Genomic DNA, 17,494 nt, shown 5'->3' with positions numbered 1-17,494 from the left:
GGAGTGATTATCGGATGACATTTTGAAATGGGGTTACATGCCCGAACCTCTAGGCCTCTTCAGAGATTCACAAAGGGTTACATACAGATGTAGAGCAAGAGGTAAAAACAGAGGTGTGGTAGAGACCAGAAGAAAAACAACAGCAAAAATAAGATAGAAATAAAAATAAAAATACAATTGAAATCAAAATATAAATAAAAATAAAAATAAAAAATACAAATAAGGGTACAGGAGGAAAAAATAATAATAGTAGTAAAAAAGAATACATAAATGAAGGTATAGCATGTGGGACATGCAAACATATAGAAAAGATATATGTCAAAAAACCCTTAGAAACACAAGGCACCCAAAAAGCCTACAAACATTATAGATAGATCGCTATAGGCACTCCAATGCACATCTATATGTGTTGGTTCGTGTGCACAGCCTTACTCGGATGTCCCCTTACTCTCATGTGTGCATATACAAGTTTTTATAAGCAAACATTCCACCACATACGTTGTTTGTGGCATCAGCTCTATTAGCCGTATCTAGAAAGCTGGAAGTGTTTTTTAGAAAGGAGGTTTTGTTGAGTGTGTGTGTGTCATTTCTGTATATATTGGAAGGTTCTATGTAGAAGTTCATTTTATACAAGTTATTAATGTTCTAGTAGCAATTAATGTTCTAGTAGCAATAACAGTGAAGGTGACGATGACGGTGACAACAACAACAACAACAACAACAACAACAATAATATGCCAAACTTTCAAACTTAGCGGTGTAAGATATCCTGTTGCCTCTTCCAACGGCTCTACCATTCTGCTGCTAGTGGGGGAGGGTTGATTACTACCGCTAACTTCCTCCTTCCAATTGGGCAGCTATTGTTTTAAACTGCCTACGCTTAGCTACGGTTGGATAGCCAGTGGCCGGTCAAGATGCTAGCCTACCTGCGCCCCCCCCCCCCACACACACGTGTGCTGTGTAAATCCCCCCCCCCGTACTCACTCTCATGCGTGCGTGTATGTACATACACATGTATGCGCGCAGCCACACATCTCTTAATTCCATAGCCACAACAGTAACAATGAGGATAAATACATTCTCATCTATACATATCCAGATATACATCCTTATACACATTAGGTCCCCTCACATATACCCATACTTATTCATACATACACAACTGTGTGGCCAACCGTATGTACACAACTACATACCTACCTACATACTCACCTATACATATACACATACATAAATACACACACACACACACACAACTAGATGTACACACACGCACACATACTTATACATGCATACACTCCCACATATACATATACCCACACATATACCCATACACATATATACACACATATATATATATATATACATATATATACATACATATGTACACACATCCATATAGATATCCACATCCACATACGCACATGCACGTACACACATCCACGCGTGCACTCACAAATTCGGATAGAATGGGGTCTGCCAAAACTAGGCCGTAACAGCTGTAAGATTAAACTTCTGTTCATCCTCTAATTCCTTATGTACTTTGTACTTCTATATGTAAACCATGTTGGCAAAATAACATAGTCTGCCATGGACACCTGTGCTTTGCTTCTTTCTTTCTTTCTTTTTCTTTTCTTCCTCCCTTTGTCACTTTTGCTATGAATTAAATTAATGAATTCAACGGGATACACCGTCTGCAAGTAGTTGGGTTCAGCATATTATCCTCCATTTTCTAATTGTTACACATATATATATATATATATATATTTATATATATATATATATATATATATATATATATATATATGCTACTTGAATACATAAAAGTATAACTGCTCAGAATTTCTTATAGACTGAGCTTTTTTTCTGACTTATAGATAACTGACCAATACACACATAGAGATAGATAGATGTTTATATATATATATATATATATATATATATATATACATATCTATACACTTGTTCCTTTTTGAGCCTGAATGGTTGCAGAGTAATACATGGCATGCTATACAAGCTTATCTGATTACTCTGGTATTGGGGCATGAAACTCAAAGTAGCTCATTTTAAAATCCTATGTTTACTAAATTATATATATATATATATATATACACATGGAGATTTAATAAAACAGTAATTTCTTTGAAAAAATCCAATTGCGATAAAAAAAACTGAGAGAAGGAAGTATGGAAATGCTTCAAATATTTCTGGCCATTTAGAAAACAAAATATTATAAGAAACAATAGCAATATTGACAGTTTGATAGTTTCTTGGAATTTCTTTCATTCTTCTTCCTTTAGATAACTTAAAATGTGGCCGGAGACCTATCAAACAAAGATCACAACGTATTACTGGTGGTGTGAGGGCTATAGAAGGAGCTTACCCCTGGCAAGCAAGGATCTTTAGAAGTTGGTTTTGGGGTAGGCTCCATCACTGTGGGGCCAGTGTAATTGGTGAATTGTGGGTCATTACAGCAGCACATTGTGTAATGTAAGTTGTAGAGAGAAGGTTTCTATTAATTCTATTTTTAAAATATGATTCATGATATGGTTTTTTTTGCATATGTTTTGCTAATCAAGAGACTGAATTTAACTTACTACATCATCAAATTAACACAATTGCATGAATGGTGATATAATTGACATTCATTAGTCCTTTTGTTAAATGAGCAATTTATAACAAATAATATTTAACATCGTTATAAATCATGAAGCGTTGTTTTTTTTCCTCTCTGAAAAAAATTTACTGAAAGATTATTTAAAAAGAAAAAAATTGTTTGTAAAATTTTGGAAATTTCTGCAAGAAAAATATTACACCATTTTCACTCTTGCCTGAAATTATCAAACTGCATTTGTATTTTTCGTGAGTTTTAATACTAGTGACGTGTGGATATTTTTTAATGCATTATTATTTTTAAAGAAAATTTGTTTTCCATTAAGAAAATCATGATTTTATATACATAAATAAAAGAGTGTTTATAATGGTAATGATATTTAAATGTACATTTTATTGGCACCAACAACAGTTAAAACAAATTTGAAAAGCCATCTGTAGTCTTTCTATGTGGTCAGTTAATTTGCCAGAAATAACCACCAAATTCCCTTAAATCACACCCTTCTGTCATAAAAGAAGATGTACACATTGGGTATTGTAATCATTAATATATATGAAATTTACATTGAATTTTGACTTTCAGAATAAAAATGCCCACAGAGGCTAAATCTAGAAAGTGGGATATCCGGAAGTCATGTGACATTTTGTATTTTATCAAAGTCACAGGTAAGGAGTGACTTCTAAGACGGTGCAGTGTCATGCAGCATTCAGAGGCCTCTCTCTTCACACTGCCTTTCATAAATGCTTCAGGGTATCCAAGTAAAACTCGTTATTGATCATTTGGAATAAATTCATGATGAACATCACCATTCCAATAATAACAGGTGATCAATATCAAATTCCATTTGAGCGACTCTGAAGTGTTTTTGCTTTTTGTTATTGCAATCATAGCTGTTCACCCACATTTCATTATCATTTATGATACTAGTAAAAGTTTTCATCGATATTTGAATGATCAAACAGCTCTTAACCGGCAGTGATTCAGTTTTTGTTCATCTCTTAACAGATGTCATAAAAATTTTCAGCAACATATCTCATATTTTTTTTAATCATATGAAAAAATTTTAAAGATGCTTATTTCTTTGGAAACTTCAATCTTACCCAATCTCTTAGCTATTCACAATAACAATGACTGATTAATCACTGTTTATCTATATCAATGGAGGCAAAGTTTGGTGATTGTTGATACCTGTTGCTGATGACATCTGAACATACAAAAGTCCTATGATCTATCAGTTCCACTGGCATTGCTGGGCATTTTTTGGTCCACTGCTGATATTTCTGTGCTTTTAACCACTAAAAGTCGATACAAGATACTTTCTCAAGATGACAACCACTGTATTATGGCATTCTTACAACACATCCACATTAAGTATCGTATGCAAGATTGATATATATATAAATTTATGTCTATATTTGTTTACTTGTTTCAGTCATTGGACTGCAACCATGCTGGGGTACCCCTTTGAAGGTTTTAACTGATAAAGTTAGCAAGTGCACATAAAGTTTTTAATATTTTCCAATCTCTGTCATAGCACTTCACCAATTCTTGTTACTTTGCACATTTCCTCTCATAACTTCTTCAATATGCTTTCTCCAGTACACCATAAACTCCAACATGATCCATGGTTCTGTCACTTTAAGGATGATGATCATGTCTAACCAGAGCAGTGACATGACATGCAGTTGCCAGTCAGAGGTTCAACAACTCTAATTCATTTCTTTGGTTTCTCTGTGACCACTTTGAGCCTTTCTTTAGTCATAGAATTAGTGATAACTTTTGGGCAGATACTGAAGAGATGATATAAAATCTTCTTTCAGAGTAAAACAAATAGAAAAGTGTCATACTCTTGCCTCAAATGTGAAGGTTAGTTGATGCCAGTTGACACATTTTGGTCCCTGGAGTTTCTGTATTATAGGATTTCACTTATTCAAGAGACCTTAAATTCTTTGGTGATCTTACTAAAGGGGAACTGCAAGATGTTATTGGTCTCATACACTGCTGCATTGCAGGTTTGGATCTAGTAATATATTCAAGTTAGAGACAGAAATATTTTTTACATAAAACAAATATTATATTATGGGTACAGGCATAGCTGTATGGTTAAGAAGCTCACTTTGCAACCACATGGTTATGGGCTCAGTTCCTTGGGTACCTTCAGCATATGTCTTCTCCTATAGCCCTAGGCCAGTAATTCTTTGTGAGTGAATTTGGTTGATGGAGGTTGTGTGGAAGTCAATTGTATGTGTGTGTGGATGGTCTGCTTTTGTCCTTACTACCACCACTTGATAAAACTGGTGTTGGTTTATTTACATCCTCATAACTTTACAGTTCAGCAAAAAAATCTGCTAGAATAAGTGCCAGACTTTAAAAAATAAGTACTGGGGTTGATCTGTTCAACTAAGCCCTTTAAGTGTTGCTCCAGCATGGTCACCACAGTCCAGAGACAGAAAGAATTAAAAAGATAGAAGATAAAATATTATAACCATTCTACTTTCTGAACAACTAAAATAAAATGGATATTTCTTAAGAACAACACAGTAATGAATTGGATTATTTGCTTCTTTTGGTTTAATAATTGCTCCAAGTTGAAATTTGTTTAACAGGGGCAAAAAGAAGGAAAGCTTAATCGTCAAAGTAGGAGATCATAGCAATAAGGTATGGGATACATATGAACAAACTTTCAAAGTTGCTGAACTTGTAACTCATCCTAGATATGATGGTAAGTAGTTTTCTATAGTTTGCATGTTCATTCACTTGTTGATTAATAACACTCAACTAGATTCAAAATAATTTGACTTGTTTTGGCTGTCAAATATTTAATTAACTATTGTTAATTACACAGAAATGATTATAAAAATCAGGAATAGGCAACCATTTTTGAGAAGTGGGCCTCAAGAAACAAGGCAGGCCTCACTCCTAGAAAATTCAAAGTAATTTTTCTTTAGACATGCCATTCAGAAAGTCCCATGAGCTGCAGGTTGCTCGTGACTGATATAAATCATAATCATAAATAATGCTAAAAGTACTTCTGTATGAAGGCTCAGCAGTTTGTATTCTCTCATATGTTTCTGTGCTATGTTCATTTAATTTTAGATGAGCACAGTATAATCAATAATTGCCTCACAGACTTCTACTAATGAGCTGAACTTTCAGCTGACCGTTGTTGATGTTTAGTCTTCATCCAGCCTTGCTTGAAAAGATCCGTGATCAAAGGACATTCCAGTATTTTATTTATCTGGGACTACACTGCCATCTGTGTGTTTCTTTTTGTTTTTATTTATTTATTTGAAAGACAAAATGGTGTCATTTAATAGAGACTTGACTGCTGTTTCTAACAGGTAAAAGAAAAACAATTGCAAACTTCTGCTCCCTTGTTGGCTCATTGACCAAACCTGTGAGTTGTACAACTTGGTCATTGAATCACTCTTTTGTACCTGTTCCTTCATCTTATGGTCTAATGCATCTAATTCTTAACAATGAAACAATCTTTAACAATTTTTTTTCTTTTCTTTTTGGCTTTGAATAAGAATCTATGAGAAATGGAAAATAAAATATCCTGCTATAATTCGCAGCATCTTTACCATTTGTAATTATCTCAGTCTTTACATTACATTGTAAAATTGCTTTGCAACTGTGCAATAAATGGTGCTGTAAGTTACATGACAAATATTTTGAAATTGACTATTTGTAAAAATTTGTGTGCTATTAAATGCCTAGAATGGCAGTTTCAAACCAAGTCACTTGCTAGACAAGTACAATTCTATTATGTGAAAATTTCGTAAAATTTTTGTCAATGTAAAATTGTAAAATTATTTGTTTGAAATAGCAGATATCCATATTAATATAAAACCACATCCTACTATTTCAGATAACTCATATGATTATGATATCGCTCTAATTAAAATAGAGCCAAATAGGAAGGGAAATGGAATTGTTTTCAATGATTATGTACAACCAGCCTGTTTGCCAGACAAGAATGCAACCTATTTTGAAGGTGAAAGATGTCATATTTCTGGATGGGGAAACACAGGAAAAGGTAGTATTATCATTATAATATATTTAAACATTACAGACTTATTATTTCAGGTTCTTGGTCAGCATTGAGTAGCCTAAAACCAAACAGCAGTAGGTTTCATAGGCCACTGACAAACTTCTTGAGCAGCAGCAGTTTGAATGCTGCCAATTTGGTATGACTGACTGGACATTCAGCCTGTTTTGGCACACACAGAACTATAAAAATGCAAATAGGAAAAGTGAAGAAAGAGGGAGAGAGAGACAGGGAGAGAGAGATAGAGAGACAGATAGACAGACATTACAATTTATCAATTGAACACAACTGACATAAAGACTGTCCATCTCCTCACATAATAAGAAATATGCCCCCCCCCCCCATTCACATACACATAAACAGAAAGAGAGAGAGAGAGAGGGGGGGAGGTAAAGAATGAATGTCTGATGCTAAATAGGTTAGCACTGAATAAGCAATGCCAAAACATCTCATACCTGTTGGACAGAACTATGATACAGAGGTTGCCAATGCTTAAAAACAACCCCAAATCTCAGTGCTATGCATAATCACTCTTTCAGTCTGGCCTGAGATAACATAGTATACAACTTCTTCTTCAGGCACACCCCTTCATCATATCCAGCAGTGTTAGCATACCCCATGAGAAAAATATAGTTAAGGTGGTGCAGACATGGCTGTGTGGTAAGAAGCCTGCTTTCCAACCTCATGGTTCTGGGTTTAGTCACACTGGGCGGCATCTTGGCAAGTGTCTTCTAGTATTACCTTGGGTTGACTAAAGCCTTGAGTGGATTTGGTAGAAGGTAACTGAAAGAAGCCTGTCACGTGTGTGTGTGTGTGTGTATGTCTTTGCATTTGTGTTTGTTCCACCACCACCACCACCACCACTTGACAACCACATTCAATAAAGTAAGTACCAGTTCAGTATTAGGGTTGATGTTATCAACTGTCTCCTTTCTTTAAAATTGCTGGCCGTGTACCAAAATTTGAAACAATTATATTATTATATTTAAGGAGTTCAGAACCTGCTCTGGTTAACATTACCTTTCATCTTTCAGGAATCAATAAAATAAATACCAGCAGATAAGGACAGTGATAATGCATGCTGCAGAAATCCATGATCGAGACACTGGCTAGCAAAAATCAGCTGACAGTGATGTAACCACTGATGTGGATGCTGTCTACATCAATTTCTTCTTTGCTTTGCTCTATTGTTGAATTTGCTTATATCAAAGAATTTGGAATGCATGGTGAAACAAACAGAAAAGATTCATGGCTTCTTAATAATGGGCTTTGAAAACCCTTTATTGATCAGTTTATTGTTGATGTCACCAGTTTGTTTATTGCTAGATGTATTTAGTTCTTGTTTATTGAAAATTTCATAATTGCAAATAAAATGTTACAGAAGGAAGAGAGTGCTAGGCTAAATGATTTTCAGTACTTAGTTTACTACATTCTGAGCTTAAATCCCTTCAGTATCAACTTTACTTTTAATCCTTCTGGCATCTGTAAAATGAACATTTGCAATATGCAGAGGCTGAATCAGTCAGGTATATCCATTACTTTGTAAATATTGTCCGTGTGCATATATTAAATCATTTATATTTATGTTTACTTTATGATTACTTTGTTGTGTCTTTACAAAGTATACGTCTTTTATCAACAGCATATCCATCAATTCTTAAGGCAGCTACTGTTCCATTAATTAAAGCAAAACTATGTAAATCATTGTACAAGAACAGTATTACTCCACGTATGATATGTGCAGGCTACATAGAAGGCGGTCCTGATAGCTGCCAAGGAGATAGCGGTGGTCCTCTGGTCTGTAATAAAGATGGTAAGTTACACTTGGTCGGTTTAAAATTTTTGTTAACCATACATATGCCTATGCATACATGTTCACTTCTGTTTTCCAAGTAGATAAAGTAATGTGAGTTTTGTTCACTGGTTATAAATTTGCATCTTCCAACATGGTGCCAAAATTTGAAACCAATATTTATGTGATCTATATTTTTAATTCCTAATTCTTTTCACAGGAGTCTATACACTCACTGGAGTGACCTCTTGGGGAAATGGTTGTGGCCAGCCGAGAAATCCTGGAGTTTATTCCAATGTCCAAGAACTCCAACCTTGGATTGAGTTCATAATGAAAAAATATTCTTGAGAACACAAATAAATGCTAACAATTGTAACTATTCAGCTACCAACTACACTGCAATGTCTTGTAAACAAGGTAACCTCCTCATAAAATCGAAAATGAACAGAGAATAAAACAATAGCTTCATTGATTTCACTAAGCCATAACTGGAAAATGTTTTTAGAAATGCCATGAAAAATAATCAAAAGAGAAAAATTTAATAAAATTCAGTCAAAAATAATGTTCACAATATTCTTTGATATCTCCATTTCAGCTGCACAAGTTTTCTTAATTTATGAACTGTTTTATACAGGGGTCATAAGACAACAAAACTGCTGAATTAGTCAGAGGGCCAGTGAAGATATCAAGGAAAATATTAAGAGTAAAATCCTGAACAATGTATTTATTTTTTGTTAAAAAATGACATCAAGGATGACTGCTTCTTCTGTCCTTTGTCAGGAACACTTGTTTTCGAGGCAGGTTTCTTGAGCTAAAAATAAAAATAAATAACAGTATACATATGGAGGTAAAAACAAAACATAAACAACTTGAGGTCAATTTTGACGTTCATCCTTTCAGAATGATAAAAAAAAGATACCAATGCAAAGTGGTGGAACTGTAAGAATGGACGCCTTGTGATATTTGTTCTGACTCTTTGCATTCCAAGTTCAAATCTCACCCAGGTGGTAGACTTAACTCATCACCCAATTTAACACAATCGACTGACATGTTAGGTGCCTTTGGATTGGATTACCTGTGACCAGTCCACTGCAGGATGAAGGTCTCAGCATGTTCTCTCCACCGACCACAGTCTGATGTGGAAGCTGTGAATTTGAACTTGAGATCATACTGGTTTGCGGAGATTACTGTGCCACTCCGGCTTGACATGGCTTGGTTTGAAGATACACTCCTCCTTCCTGCTAGGCGTGGAGGTCTTCTTGTGCCATTTCTTATCTTTCAGTCAAGAAAGAAAGCTTTCCCTCATCATCATCTGTCCATGCTGACCAGGGCTGGCAAGCTGGAAGGCTGCACCAGACTCCAGTCTGATTTGGCATGGTTTCTATGGCTGGATGCCCTTCCTAATACCAACCACTCCAAGAGTGTAATGGATGCTTTTACACGCCACCGGCACAGATGCCATTTGCATGACACCAGTATCTGCCATGACTGCAATTTTACTTGGCTTGATGAGTCTTCTTCTCAAGCACAGCATAACGCCAAAGGTCTTGGTCATTTGTCATAAAACAAAAAATAAAACCCTGCTTTTTTAAGCAGAGATACATTAGGTAATGTCACCATGTCATCTTCATAAGGCAGACTTAAGATAACAGCTACAATGTCTTTTATGGTAAAGTCTGCTTTATTAGAGTTGACCTGATACAATAAACTGAATTATTTCAAACCATTTTTTTTTTAACAATTTAAGCAAAAGTTAGGGAATCTGAACTTGCCTCAAACAAATAGAAGTTGTTTATAGATCTTTAGAGAAACTTTAGTACTACTACATACAGTTTGTTCATTTTATGTCCATTTTTCCATGTTAGTATGGACTAGACAGGAACTAATTTGAGACAGGGTTTTGCAGCTGGATGCTGTTCCTGTCATCAACGTTCACCAGTTTTTCAAGTAAGTGATTTTTTTTCATATTCCACACATCTTTAGAAGCTTAAGGCAACAAGAAACTTAAGCATCATTGGTGCAGATATGACTGTGAGGTAAGAAGCTTGCAGTTCAACCACATGGTTCTGGGTTCAGTCCCACTGTATGGCATCTTGCACAAGTGTCTTCTACTTTAGCCTTGGTAGATGGAAACTGAAAGAAGCCATTCATAGATGTGTGTGTCCCCACCAATCACTTGATAACTGGTGTTGGTGTGTTTATGTCCTTATAATGTAACAGTTCAGCCAAAGAGATGGAGAGAATAAGTATCAGGCTTAAAAACAAAAAAATAAGTACTTTGGTTGATTCCTTTGACTAAAAAATCTTAAAGGCAGCGCCCTAGCATGGCTGCGATCTAATGACTGAAATAAGCAAAGGATAAATCAAAAGATTGTATAATTGGCCACAGGATGTCAATATTTATGCTGATTCACACATACACACAATGGGCTCCCTTCACTTAGCATTTACAAAAACTCACTCACAATGATCTGGGACTACAGTAAAAGACACTTGCCCAAGGCACCACATAATTCAATTTAAATATTTGTATTAACAAATGTATATAAAGACATGGGATTTCCCCAAGGAGGCAGAAAACTTAATTGGGAAGAGATAAGATTTGTAGTATCATGTTAAGTAAAATCAAACATAAAAATTTTGCAATGAAAACCCATGGTAATTTTAAATTTATGATATAACTGCTGTTAGAAGCAGCATTTAAATTACAGAAATTGATACTGAACTAAAGAAATAAAACACCTTAAGTACTCCAATGATGAATTAACATAAATTAACCCTTTCGTTACTATATTTCTGACCAAAATACACCCATCATGAGTTTCAATTAAATTCTAAAATAATCATGAATTTAGACTAGTCTCATTAAACACCTGTAACTTTTTTATTTATCAACATATTAATGTGATATTTGGAACATAATTAAAGAAAGAGTTCTTAATCAATTCTATTGCATAATTTTTGTCTCTAAGTTCTCCACGTACGGGGGGGGGGTACTGCTAGTGTCTCTCACATGTAAATATTGGTTCAGCTTCACGAATCGTACTCATTCATAATACTGGAAATATATTCATCGCCAAAAGGTTCCTGATCGCTCCAGTAATTTGTTATTCTGGGTAACTGTCTAATACCCATAATAATATTTATGGCAAAAAATGCCCGTATTTCATCTACAGTTGCAGGAAACCGCAAGCTATCTTTTTTTCCGGCTTGTTTACATTCTGCGTAACGGTTTGTTTCCGCAGTAATCATTTCAAACAAGCATGAAAAAGAAGTCTAAAGGTTTCGCTTCCTGAGAAAGACTATGGATAGACCCTGTCTCCTCAGAAAAATTGTTAAAAAAAATATTTTCTAAATCTTTACTCCATTCTGGTGTAAAATCATCCTCGCTGTCGCCGTCGCTGCTTTCAGAATCGCAACTTTCAGTTTCGGATACAGAAATATCCAATTCATTATTGTTCACCACGTGCTTTTGTAGCTCATTCATTCTTTTCTTCGATACCTCCATATCTTCTGTTGAAAAACCTTCAAATCTTCCAAAATTCACTGAGTTCAAATATCACGCCAAACAATGTCGGATACAATAACTCAACTGTTTGCAAAGTGAAATCAGGTGTTTTAACGAATGTACTAATGAGATTTGGGTTCAAATATACATTTAAATAACAATGGGTACTCTCAGCCGGCTACGGCCGAGTTAGTAACGAAAGGGTTAAGACCAACTTTATAAGTTGTAAAGTTAAGACAACACTCACCTGAGCAGCTGACAGTACAACAGGTGCAGCTGTTGTTGGTGGTTTAGAGTTTTTTTCTGTTTCCTCGTCAGAGACATCAGTTGAGTCACTGACCATAACTTTCTTTGTAACTGAAACAATAAATTAAATTAAATTTATTAATAGTAATTCTCTATTTAATTTGAAAATCTTTAGCAACATGATCATAAAAATGCATTGCTAAGCTTACATTTTGCTGAATTCGATCTGAGTTTCTTCATGTTTCTAACAACAACAATGAATTTACATTTTTGCAAAGTAAGATGAGCTAAGAGATAAAGATTTGTTTATTACAATGAAATGGCCAATGAACAAAATTATTAAACTACCGGCTTGTGGATTAAGAGATGATATTAGATGCAGGTATTTAATTCCAACTTTTGTCAGGGCGTTTAATTCCGTATACTGTGTATCTCAGTTCATTTTGCTCCAGTAAAAGACATTCAGCTTTATTATGAATATTATCATGGGTAAGTTAGTGATCTAAAAAAGTGTGACAGAGAAATTTTACCTATCAACTTGCTAAAAATAGCAACCAAATAGTGATCAAGTAGTCAGATTGTATGGTGAAAATTTAAAGTGAGCTTTAGAAGAGATTTGGTCAAATATTTAAGATATGTTACAGGTGTTATCAAATACTAATGAAGTTTGAGATACCTGTTATGCCAAGGCATTGTACTGCCAGCAGAACATAAAATCAGTCGTGAAGATTATTATTAAACAAGATGAACAAACATTCTCATCAAAATCATGCTTGCAGGAACTTCTTGTACTGGCATTGGTTGGACAAATCTAGTACAACATAACACTTTTCTCAATACTGTAACATCTCATCAGTGAAGTCCAAAATCCTGAAATCTGACCAGACTCAATGCACTACTATAGCCCGAGGCTATAGTAAAGGTCCAAGAGTACAGTAGAAGCCCAAGATGCCATGCAATGGAATTGAACCTGGAACCATGTGGTTGGGAAGCAAGCTTATTACCACACAGCCATGCTGCAATTTTCACTCAGCCTTTGCCATCCTTCTTCACAGTTATATTTCGTGCATACATTAACTGACACCATTAATGTCCAGTCACACTCACATGTCAAAATCACTCTATCTTTCACGCAAATCAACACTGCAGAGCCAAGAGAATAAAAATAAAAATATTTATGAGGCAGAAACATGTTATAAGCTGCCCCATGATCACCATCACCTATTTTACTGAAATAATTTATGTCATGAAATAACATTTCAATAAAATAGTGAAGGTTACTGCTCAATTTCTGACAGTAAATGGTTGTCATATTTAATGTAAATCCACATTTTTTATATCAGCAGTTACATAGTACATATATACAGAAAAATCACATTTTTCAAAGTAAGAAAAACAAAAAAATACAGACCCATAAAACCTTCATCATCTATAAAAGTCTTATTTTTCTGTCTTTTTATCCGTTTCCTTCGTTTTCCATCTTTATTAACAACAACTCTAGATTCTGTTTCTCTTACTGCTGTTTCTTCAGTGTTTTGCTCACAGCCATTTTCTACAGCAGCTGAACTTCCTTCCATTGTGTCATCCTTAATATCAGCATCAGTGGGCATCATCTCTGGACTGGGTGGACTTGGAAGTGGTTCCTCTGATTCCATTTCTAAGAACAAATACATTTGAGATTTTAATTCAAAATGAGCAGATATGAATGAAATAAGTGCAATGATTAGAGAAATGCCAGAGAAGATTCAGTTGCTAAACTATTAATGCAGAAAACATTGATTCTATTTTTGCCATTAGCAAGGTAAATATAATTACTAGATGCTTTCATCTATTTCTCTTAACCTTCATCTACAGACAGATATTCAGCTATTTACATGTCTTCTTGCCTTCATTTAATAGTGAGTAGTTCTATAAACTAATATATTATATGCTACCCTTAATGACTGCTTCATATAGTATCATCATCATCTTTTTGACATCCACTTTTCCATGCTTGCATAGGTTGGACAGAGTTTATTGAGGTCGATTTTCTACAGCTGGATTGCCCTTCCTGTTGCCAACCCATACATGTTTCCATACAAAGTGATATTTTCTCACGATCAGACATGTTTCCACAGAATATTGGAAATGAATGACATTCATTTACAATAATCAGGTGTTTTAACGAATGCACTAATGAGATTTGGGTTCAAATATACATTTAAATAACAATGGGTACTCTCGGCCAGCTACGGCCGGGTTAGTAACGAAAGGGTTAAGACCAACTTTATAAGTTGTAAAGTTAAGACAACACTCACCTGAGCAGCTGACAGTACAACAGGTGCAGCTGTTGTTGGTGGTTTAGAGTTTTTTTCTGTTTCCTCGTCACATAAACGTAAGTACACAGACACACACACTTACAATGGGCTTCTTTCAGTTGCTATCTACCAAATCAGCTCACAAGACTTTGGTTTGCCAAGGGCGATAGGAGAAGACACCCAATGTATAACAAAGCAGGACTGAACCTGAAACCAATGTGGTTGGAAAACAAACTCCTTAACCACACAGCTATGACTGCACCTAAATGTGTACCTGGATTAAATCAAGCTGACAGCAACCATCATGTTGGGTATGCAGTGAGGAGAGAGTCTGGTTTTTGGTAAATATAGTGACCAAGAGATGATAAGGTCTGTGTGTGTGTGAGTGTGAGAGAGAGAGAGACACTACAGAATGATGCGTCAAATGAGCAGAGTGAGGAATTCAAAGGAGTAGAGAGACGATTGGTAATTCAATAGTTACAAGTTGGCATAAGTTCAAAGTTAAACTGTTGTCATTTTTGTCTTTGTTTCTTTAAACACATTTAATAATGTAATTTTCAAAAGCATCAAGTTTTAAAATGAGATGTGTATATGTATATTATCATCATCATCATCATCGTTCAACGTCCGCTTTCCATGCTAGCATGGGTTGGACGATTTGACTGAGGACTGGTGAAACCGGATGGCGACACCAGCCTCCAATCTGATTTGGCAGAGTTTCTACAGCTGGATGCCCTTCCTAACGCCAACCACTCAGAGAGTGTAGTAGGTACTTTTACGTGTCACCCGCGAGGGATGTTTTCAATAATAGCTTTGGGTTAACCAAAGCATTGTGAATGGATTTAATAGATGGAAACTGAAAGAATCCCATCAAATATGTAAATATACATGTTTACATATGCATATGTGCATTTGTGTGGACTTGTCTTGACAGCATGTGATTGAAAATGAGAATCACCATCATCAAAAAAGTCATGCTGTTTGTTTCCTGTCTTCTATACCAAAATACTACCCTATTTGGAAAGAAGTGAGTGTCAGTGACAGGAAAGGCATCCAGCCACAGAAAATCTGCTGCAACAAATTCCATTTGACTCATGCAAGTATGGAAAAGAAGATGATTATGATATATATACCATACACATATGTCATGACAGAGAGAGAGAGAGAGAGAGAGATTCAGCTTTTTATCTTTCAATTAGAAACAAAATATAAACTTTACCTTCCTCACTACTGCTATTTGGGACTATGCGGTGCCGCTTCTTTTTTTGGAACATATCTTCTACATGAGGGAAAAAATATATAATTATATTCTTGTTTTGACAGAAATGCTTTAAATATATAAATGTTTTTAAAAGCTCAGTTTTATAAATACTAGTGTTCAGTTCTATTTTCAAGGAATTGCATGAAGGAGAGCTAAATCTTGGACCCGTATACAAGTAAGTAGTTCTATAAACTAATATATTATATGGTACCCCAAATGACTGCTGCATATAGTATCATCGTCATCCTTTTAACATCCACTTTTCCATGCTTGCATAAGTTGGACAGAGTTTATTGCGGTAGATTTTCTACAGCTAGATTGCCCTTCCTGTTGTCAACCCATACATGTTTCCAAGCGAAGCAATATTTCCTCACGACCAGACATGTTTTCGCAGAATATTGGAAATGAATGACATTCATTTACAGTAATCACTTAATATTAAGACAAGGAGACACAAATATACACACTCACATAAACATATGTACACACACACAATGGGATTTTTTCAGTTGCTGTCTACCAAATCAATTTACAAGGGCTACAGGGGAAGACACCCAATGTATCACACAGCAGGACTGAACCTGAAACCAATGTGGTTGGGAAGCAAACTCCTTAACCACACAACTATGCCTGCACCTAAATGTCTACCCGGAATAAATCAAGCTGACAGTAACAATCATTCCCCAAATTACACTCTCGATTAAAAACAAGAATTAAGAAAAACAAAATACATTAATTTTAGTGTCCACCTATCTTTATAGCTTATAGCAAGTGATCCCTATTACTCTTTTACTTTATTTCAGTCATTTGACTGGGGCCATGCTGGAGCACCGCCTTTAGTCGAGCAAATTAACCCCAAGACTTATTCTTTGTAAGCCTAGTACTTATTCTATCGGTCTCTTTTGCCGAAACGCAAAGTTACGGGGACGTAAACACACCAGCATCGGTTGTCAAGCGATGTCGTGGGGGACAAACACAGACTCACAAACACACACACATTATATACATATAGATATATACGATGGGCTTCTTTCAGTTTCCGTCTATCAAATCCAGTGAGTGTCAGTGACAGGAAAGGCATCCAGCCACAGAAAATCTGCCGCAACAAAATCCATTTGACTTATGCAAGTATGGAAAAGAAGATGTTAAAATGCTGATGATGTTGGTGATGATATAATGATCACATTCTCTTTTCATACTGGCACAGGTTGGACAGATTTGCTGGGGAAGTGGGCATAAAAATTATGATATATATGAGGAGCTTACTTTCAAAACCGGTATAAGTGCATATTTGGTCAATTTCATGATAACCATTAAAACACAATCTGCAAGCTGCTGGTTTCACACATGTGGAATTTTTTTCAGTTAAACTGGGATAGATGCCATATAAGACAGCAGATGAATCTTAGTCTTCCAATCAAAATCAGATATATTCAAGTTGTTGTTTTAAACAATTACTCAAAAGTCATTCCGATGCATGTACCTGGTAAGCCCTTCATGTACCATACATATACGTCATGACAAAGAGAGAGATTCAGCTTTTTATCTTTCAATTAGAAACAAAATATAAACTATACCTTCGTCACTACTGATATTTCGGACAATGCGGCGCCGCTTCTTTTCTTGGAACATATCATCTTCTAGATGAGGGAAAAAATTTAATTAATACACATTCTCAAGTTCATTGCATATACTTAAATAAAATCTGAAAAATTCCAATTCCTG

General features: G+C 35.3%; 2 protein-coding genes across 5 annotated transcripts in view; one reads left to right on the top strand and one right to left on the bottom strand.

The window, feature by feature from the left end:
- LOC106874327 (uncharacterized) overlaps positions 1-9,019 on the top strand; it is a 217,444-nt gene extending 208,425 nt beyond the window's left edge. For 2 of the 3 annotated variants that reach the window (XM_089352893.1, XM_089352891.1), the window contains exons 33-36: positions 5,221-5,336; positions 6,486-6,653; positions 8,308-8,478; positions 8,678-9,019. In XM_089352893.1, the coding sequence (XP_089209019.1) occupies positions 5,221-5,336; positions 6,486-6,653; positions 8,308-8,478; positions 8,678-8,805 (583 nt within the window). In that variant the 3' untranslated portion in view covers positions 8,806-9,019. Of the gene's footprint in view, positions 1-2,300; positions 2,491-5,220; positions 5,337-6,485; positions 6,654-8,307; positions 8,479-8,677 lie in introns of all 3 variants that reach the window. The other variant, XM_089352892.1, reaches the window with a different exon arrangement.
- LOC106874328 (uncharacterized) overlaps positions 7,917-17,494 on the bottom strand; it is a 29,345-nt gene continuing 19,767 nt past the window's right edge. Inside the window, exons 11-15 of one of the 2 annotated variants that reach the window (XM_014922017.3) lie at positions 17,347-17,409; positions 15,728-15,787; positions 13,623-13,868; positions 12,213-12,322; positions 7,917-9,268 (exon numbers count right to left, since the gene is read on the bottom strand). In XM_014922017.3, the coding sequence (XP_014777503.1) occupies positions 9,182-9,268; positions 12,213-12,322; positions 13,623-13,868; positions 15,728-15,787; positions 17,347-17,409 (566 nt within the window). In that variant the 3' untranslated portion in view covers positions 7,917-9,181. The remainder of the gene's footprint in view (positions 9,269-12,212; positions 12,323-13,622; positions 13,869-15,727; positions 15,788-17,346; positions 17,410-17,494) is intronic. The other variant, XM_014922018.3, reaches the window with a different exon arrangement.

Source organism: Octopus bimaculoides, chromosome 5, assembly GCF_046866305.1.
Source record: "Octopus bimaculoides isolate indiv1 chromosome 5, ASM4686630v1, whole genome shotgun sequence".
NCBI classification, from domain to species: domain Eukaryota; kingdom Metazoa; phylum Mollusca; class Cephalopoda; order Octopoda; family Octopodidae; genus Octopus; species Octopus bimaculoides.
The sequence above is the reverse complement of the archived record's forward strand: the minus strand, read 5'-3'. Positions and strand labels throughout refer to the sequence as shown.